This window comes from Hyposmocoma kahamanoa, unplaced genomic scaffold, assembly GCF_003589595.1.
Source record: "Hyposmocoma kahamanoa isolate Upper Pololo Valley unplaced genomic scaffold, ASM358959v1 211, whole genome shotgun sequence".
In the NCBI taxonomy this organism is placed as follows: Eukaryota; Metazoa; Arthropoda; class Insecta; order Lepidoptera; family Cosmopterigidae; genus Hyposmocoma; species Hyposmocoma kahamanoa.
In genome coordinates this window covers 1,117,317-1,124,533 of record NW_020653732.1, presented here as the reverse complement: position 1 = coordinate 1,124,533, position 7,217 = coordinate 1,117,317, and the positions used below count along the sequence as shown (strand labels likewise).

Genomic DNA, 7,217 nt, shown 5'->3' with positions numbered 1-7,217 from the left:
TTCGTAGTACATAATTCGATGCTTATCAAGAATAGCGTCACAATCCAAAATAATTCCTTTTTTAAACTTGCCTATTACTGAGATTTGTTTAGAAAACGCTGAATTTTACTGCGAATGGGACACCGAGCTTTTCATTGGTTAAAATGATCACATGACAACGTTGTGATAGTATACAATATGTCAATTTTGCGCGGCAGACACGTCTTAGGGTTTTAAACCATCTCCCTGATGAATTAGTATTTTTGAAATATGCCACTATTCTAGAAAGCCACTGTCGATAACTATATCGTAATAAAGCAAAATAAACCTTATCGACATAATGTAGTAAGAATGTACAACCAACCACACTTAGCGTTCTCAAACAGCGAATCAATATAGGACTTGATCAGTTCTTACACACTACATGTAATTTAAATAGCTTAAGTACGAACACGACGAATCACATGGCGTGATGAAATTAGAATTAGAAATAAGGTTGGGTAAAATACCGCTGGCAAAAATTGGGTTGGAACAACCACATGATAATACTGGAGACGACAGTAAATCATTTATGACCGGAGTAGCCATTTGTATACCTATCTCTTTCGCACCTAAATTGTTCTGTAACATGTTACATACAATCATTAATTGTAATGTTTCAGCTAAATTCTGACAAGCTTCTGGTGAACTGTCTGTTATAATGATTGTAGATCCAACTTCAACGGGGGTTATTATTTGAGGCGCGCAAGGAACATTTGGATTAGGAGATGAAATAAATTCAATATTAGGACATAGTTGATTTGGTTGCGGTGAAAAAGGAATTAATAATTCTTGTACTGAAATAGGTGAATTAGGAATTGTCGGAGGTGAATGGGGATTATTGGGACATGGTTGTGTTTCTTGTTGTGGAAAAGGTATTAATAATTGTTGTGTTGAAACATGTGAATTGGGAATTATTGGAGGTGAGTTGGGATTATTGGGACATGGTTTTATTTGTTGGCGCAAAAAAGGGATTAACAATTGCTGCGTTGAAATAGGTAGGTTAGGAATTATCGGAGGTGAATTAGAATTATCGGGACACGGTTGCATATGTTGTTGTGAACAAGGAACAAATAATTGTTGTGTTGCAATAGGAGCATTTGGAATTACCGGAGGCGAATTGGGATTATTCGGGCACGGCTGTGTTCGTTGTGTCGAAAAGGGAGCAAATAATTGTTGTGTTGATAGAGGTGGGTTAGGAATTAGCGGAGGTGAACAGGGATTATTGGGACATGGTTCCATATTTTGTGGTGGAAAGTGACCTATGGACAATTGTTGTGGTGAAATAGGCATCCCTTGTTGTTTACATTGTTGACTAGGTTGATTGATGAGTGGCTGCTCCATTAATTGTTGTAGATGTTTAAGACACTGCGAATTAGCTGCCTGCAAATAAATAAAATACAATTTGAATGACTAAACACAGCTATTTATAATTGAAACAAACTCGAAGAAAAAAGACAATAAAACACGAAGCAGCAAATCACAGGTAAATTTCATAGTTTTGCTCCCATACCGTGTCATTGGAAAATCAATCTGAAGTACAAATGTCTATTATTACGATGGTCACCAACATACCAACAGCTATATCTAATATTAATGCAAACCAATATTAATGTTAGACATAACTGGTTGATAACTTTACCCTCTCAGTCAGCTATAAGCAAAGAGCCCAAAATGTTAGTTTGTTTAAAAAACAAATACACGAGATTTAAACCCGATAAAGAAGTTTCAATTTCCACGAAATGTACAGAATTTCTCAGTAATAATAATAATAAATATTAAACAACGTCAGATACGTTGCTCCTATCCCAAAGTAAAGCAGCTTGTGTTATGGAAATTGGAAACAACGACGATACCACAAACACCCAGACAGAGACAATATAGAAAATTTAGTTTTTGGCATTTCTATTTTAGTTCAACTCCTCGTATTTCCGCCGCTAAACAGTAATGTGAGAAGGGTAAGGGTGCTGGTGAAATTGCAGGCACATGGCAATTGTCAACTTACATCTCAGGGTGACAGGCGCGGTAGCAGTGACCCTCAGATCTTTGCGATTTAAAGCTCTGAGTGGCACTGCAACTGGCCAACCAGGCGCACGACTTGTTAGTCCCGTCACTTAATATTATTTAAAAAATAAAAACATTAACCCGACCGGGGATAAAACCAGAGTAAGCGAAACATCGAAAGCTCGTGTGCAAGCCACTCAACCACAGATGTCGTCATGAACATCAGGCTGAGTTTAAAGTTAACATGGTAATTTATATGATAAAACAGATTGTTAAACTGTCTAGACGAATAAATATTTAATAAAATGAAAACTTTATTGAGTTTGTTAGGTTAAAATTGTTTGGTTTAAAAAAAAAAGAACAAAAACAACGAACAGGACCGCGGCTCCGACTACCTGTTTACACCCTTTGGTCCGTGGAGGCCCAATGCCCTCAGTTTTTTCAAAATTTATAAAAAAGCTTTTTGGGAAACCTAAGTGCTACCTTGCCCAATGTATCAGCATAGCTATACAAAGAGGGAACGCTGCCAGCATCTTGGGCACCTTGCCGCGACGACCCAATTTTATTAATTTAAGTCTAGTTTTAATTTATGTAAGCTTTTATTGTAATGTATGCCTTAGCTCGTTTCAATTGAAATAAATAATATATACATTTAAATCACAACGACCAAAAAGAAAACCGAAAATAAATATACCTTCCAATATATTGCGATAAAACAGAAAAGAAAAAATAATTTCTTCATTTTCCTCAACCAATTGAACTTTTTACCACCAACGTAAAGCACTTATTGAAAATAACTAATTCATAATATGTTGACAACTAATATTTAACCTTTAATGTTATCTAAACAATCAAAAGTTACCGCAAAATTATAATTAAGTTGGTTAATATGTTAACTAATGGTTTTTATCGGCTGTAATTAAATTACTTACGAAATTTTTTGTTTTGTTTCTTGAATTGTTACGATGTGTCACATATTTCAAATGAAATAGATAATTATTGTCTATCTTTTTTTAAGACCGAGTAAAATGACACTTCATTGCGAAAAAGTGTTGCCCGCTTGCGAGCAGCTAGTGATTGCAGTTGATAAATATTCTATCGACTATCGACTGAATATTGGCCAAGCCGAACTTGTTTCATTTGAATCTTCCTCGACCTATTATTCATCCAATTACTGAGCATAGGTTCACTTGAATTGTTAATTTTGTAAGTTCGTACATACATACACTGCATTTACTTTGTTTGTGAAAAGTAAAAAAAGGATATACGTTTTAAAGTTTTTCATTTTAATTCAATATAGATAACGAAATCCGGCTATTCTTGTAAAATCAGTACAGCTTCTTGTGAAAGAGTTCGTCAAGGAAAGTACTGCCACCTTATCTATTTCTGCCGCCAAGCAGAAACGTCATCATTACTGCGTTCCGTTTTTGAAGGGTGCTGGTGAAATTACAGGCACATGGGACTTGTCAACTTATTCTCAGGGTAACAGTGGCAGTGCCCTTCAGATCTTTCCTATTTAAAGTTCAGAGTGGCACTGCAACTGTTACGGACAGGCGTGTAGCTTACCTTGTTTGTTCGTCCCGTCATTTGATATTATAAAAAAAGTCATCCAACTGTCAAAATAAGAATAAAGAAAGCAATAATGCAATTACTATCTAATCATTACAATGTCGTAACATACACAATTCAGTATTTTTTGGCAATATGTTATCTTTTTCACAATCTATCGATAAGACTATTGACAACAAATACATAACTATTTAAAATTTTATGAAAACTGTACCACCTTATAACCTTATAATCATAAAAACACTGCGTGCTCTTGCACGTAGAACATAAATTAGTAATTACACATCAATCTAAACACATATTTGCAGAGAAAAATAAAATTTTATTCGTGTCTACCTATTAGCAACGACCACGGAACAATAAATACAATAGAAGTGCTTAGTTTGCATGCGTTTGCACGTGTGTCAACAAAACGCAGAGATCCACAAACTTGAGCTTTGTCCGCCATTTTTGCTTTATGCTCGTACGTTATGATTGTATCAATTATCAAACCACAACTTCGAAAATTGTAGAATAATTGCTTATTTCGCTTCTTTGGAGTGCAAAAATGTAAGTCACAAATGTGATATTGTCTATGGTGGTGTTTCGTATCATCATTAAGTCTTATTTTATATAATTGTAATAATTTTTCAATTTTCTATTCATGGTAATCATTTTCTTGTTGCAAGAAATGAAAATGAACCTTATGCCACTGCAATATGGTCGCTTCTTTTTTGGAAATCACAAATTCGTCGCCGTTTAGCTATTAACAACTAGACGGCAGCACATCTAACTCTATATATGATTATTATGTGGAGATATTTCTACATAATGTAGGTACAACAGAGAGCCTACTTAATTTTGATTTTTCAAATTAGATAGAATTTGATTTGACAAATTAGAAAGATATAGGTACATAGGGAGCGCTACAAGTTTCCGGAACTGGCCACTTAATTAATTAATTAAAAGTAATTACAACATTTAAAAATGGAACTCTTTGGCTGTAGAAAACAGTTTGTTTCATCTGACTGTCACTTGTTTTTATATTGTGGCGTCATTTTAGAAATTGGTTGTCTACATCACTATGGATTTAACTAGTGAAAATTTTCGTAGTAAGATTTTCTACGACTTTAAGTGTAATGTAACAGCTCAACGGAGCTTCGCTCGGCTTCAAACTGCTTTTAGCGATATAAGCACCATGCAAGATGACTATTTATAGCTGGTTTGCAGAATTCAAAGCGGTCGTGTGAACCTCTGTGACATATTTCGTGATGGTCGCCCGTCCACTGCTGTGAACAACAAAAACATCGATGCTGTGCACCGTATGATCAAAACAGACAGGCATGTGGCATACCATGAGATTCGGGCATCTTCAGGAATAGGCATGAGTCAAATACAATCAGTACTACACAAACATTTGGGTGTGAAAAGCTGTACTCTCGGTGGATCCCACACAGTTTGAATAAGGCTCAAAAAACGGATCGCGTCACTTTGCACCAAGTGATGTGCCATGCTTACCAGATTCAACGACGGGGCGTCAAATTTGGTGTGGGACATAGTAACAGGTGACGAAACATGGATTTATAGTTACGATCCCTAAACAAAGCAGCAATCGAGCGTATGGGTATTTAGAAATGAGCCGAAACCAACCAAAGTGGCGCGCGTGCAAAGTGCCCCTAAGCGGATGATTGCTCCTTTTTTTAATAAAACTGGACACGATCATTTGTTTGCTGGAAGTTATTGACAAACTCCGTAAAAATAACCGTAAACGCCGTATCATCTTGCACCACGATAATGCCAGTTCTCACACGGCCAAACAGACAAATGAATTTTTGAAGGTGAACAACGTTGACCTTATGAGCCATCCCGCGTACAGTCCCGACTTGGCACCTTGTAACTTTTATTTATTTCCAAAAATTAAGTTAAAGTTAACCAGTTACGCGGTCAACAATTTTCATCACCGGAAGAGGCTGTCGAAGAATATGCAAAATATGTTTCAGAGATTGTCACAGAGGAGTGGCATAAATGGTTTCAGAATTGGTTCATAAAAGTGCATTAACGCTAACGGAGAATATTTTGAGAAACAATAAATTCATTTCTGACCATTTATAGTATTTTTTCTTATTCATTCCGGAAACTTATAGTACGGCCCATGTAGTAGGAATCAGGTTCATCTTCTCGCTCAGAAACCCATCTGATTTCGAGACTACCCGATCGGAACGATTCCAATTTTAACCAAAATCAGGACGCTGCCGCTGTAGTGTGTCTTCTCAGCAGTGTGTCAATCCAAACAACTGTTAAGTCGCTTACAGTGTTTTGATTTAACAGCGCTCATATGATTTCTCTAGGCCTAATCTATACCCTGATATTTCAACTTTAGAGGGTATTAGTGTTTTTAAATAAAGTATTAATAATCTCAGTACAGAGTACCTACTAAAAAAACCGACCTCAAAATTACGTGGAATTACGTCTATTTGCTAAGTTTTATTGAAATATCCTTAAATTCGCCACTATACAGGACTTGACACTGGAGATAATAAAAATCGGTTCTCACTACTCAAAGTATATTGAGAGAAAAACGCCTTGATTTGGAGAAATAGCAAAATCGACCATTAAAGTAATTGCTCCTTACGTAAAATTTAGGCGCTGTTTATAAAAATGAATCTTCATGCATGAACAGCCACCCTTAGAGGTGGATGATTGTCTTCAAAATGAAATGGGACCACTATGGAAGTACCCCCTTTCCAACAAAAAAAAAATCATGAAAATCGGTTCACAAATACCGGAGTTATCGCGTAACATACATACAAAAAAAAGTACAGTCGAATTGAGAACCTCCTCCTTTTTTGAAGTCAGTTAAAAACTAAGATACCCTGTAAGTTTTTAAAATTTAGAAATTATTTTCACGTAACACAGTACGCAGCAATACCTATAGTTTTTTGGTTTGACAATAACGCGCGCAAAATGCAATACAGTGTTGCAGTGAACATTTTAACAATAAAATACGACATTCTATCGTGTCAAATCAAAACACCCCAAGGTTCAATACAGTATTTTGTAATTTTATAACAACAAGAATCTTTCGACGATATTTATATTCGTTTTTCGAGAGAAATAATTTGCTTTCCAAAGTAAAATTATAATGGCTAAATAGATTTCTTTAATATACCTAAGAACAACGCAATGACAACAAATTGCAACTAGGTTTTAACAAAACAACAAATATTAAAATAATTGTAGTGATGCAACGTAAGTGTCATAAAGAAAACAAAAACGGAAACGGAAGAGGAAGTGTAAATACTATAAAGATCTCAACGAAATAGAGTCAAACAGTAATAATAACGGACACACTCAACATAGCCCCGCACTAGGGAAACTCTGTGTCGCGGGTTCCATGGACACACATAGACAACCACAAATTACACCCCACTCACGAGAGAAATAAATGTAGGCCATACAAATATTTCTCCCGGCCCGGGAATTGAACCTGGGACCTCTGCGTGGCAGTTCGGCATGATAACCGTTCGGCCACGGAGGCAATCTAATCTAATATCTAATGTACATATTAAGTTAAATGTAGCTTTTTATGTTATTAACCTCAAGACGTACATACTTATATGACCGAAAAATCCTATAATAATAATGCA

The 7,217-nt window shown here is 35.8% G+C and overlaps 1 protein-coding gene across 1 annotated transcript; it reads right to left on the bottom strand.

The window, feature by feature from the left end:
- Nucleotides 1–222: 222 nt before the first annotated feature.
- On the bottom strand, nucleotides 223–2,059 carry LOC113227603 (leucine-rich repeat extensin-like protein 5). The gene is made up of 2 exons (XM_026460564.1): nucleotides 2,024–2,059; nucleotides 223–1,401 (listed from the first exon to the last, which is right to left on the bottom strand). The coding sequence occupies exon 2, from the start codon at nucleotides 1,360–1,362 to the stop codon at nucleotides 400–402; it is 963 nt and encodes a 320-aa protein (XP_026316349.1). The 5' UTR covers nucleotides 1,363–1,401; nucleotides 2,024–2,059; the 3' UTR covers nucleotides 223–399.
- Nucleotides 2,060–7,217: the final 5,158 nt, after the last annotated feature.

Bases quoted from the DNA above. Each gene is read 5' to 3' on its own strand.
- LOC113227603 (XM_026460564.1), bottom strand. From the start codon at position 1,362: ATGGAGCAGCCACTCATCAATCAACCTAGTCAACAATGTAAACAACAA.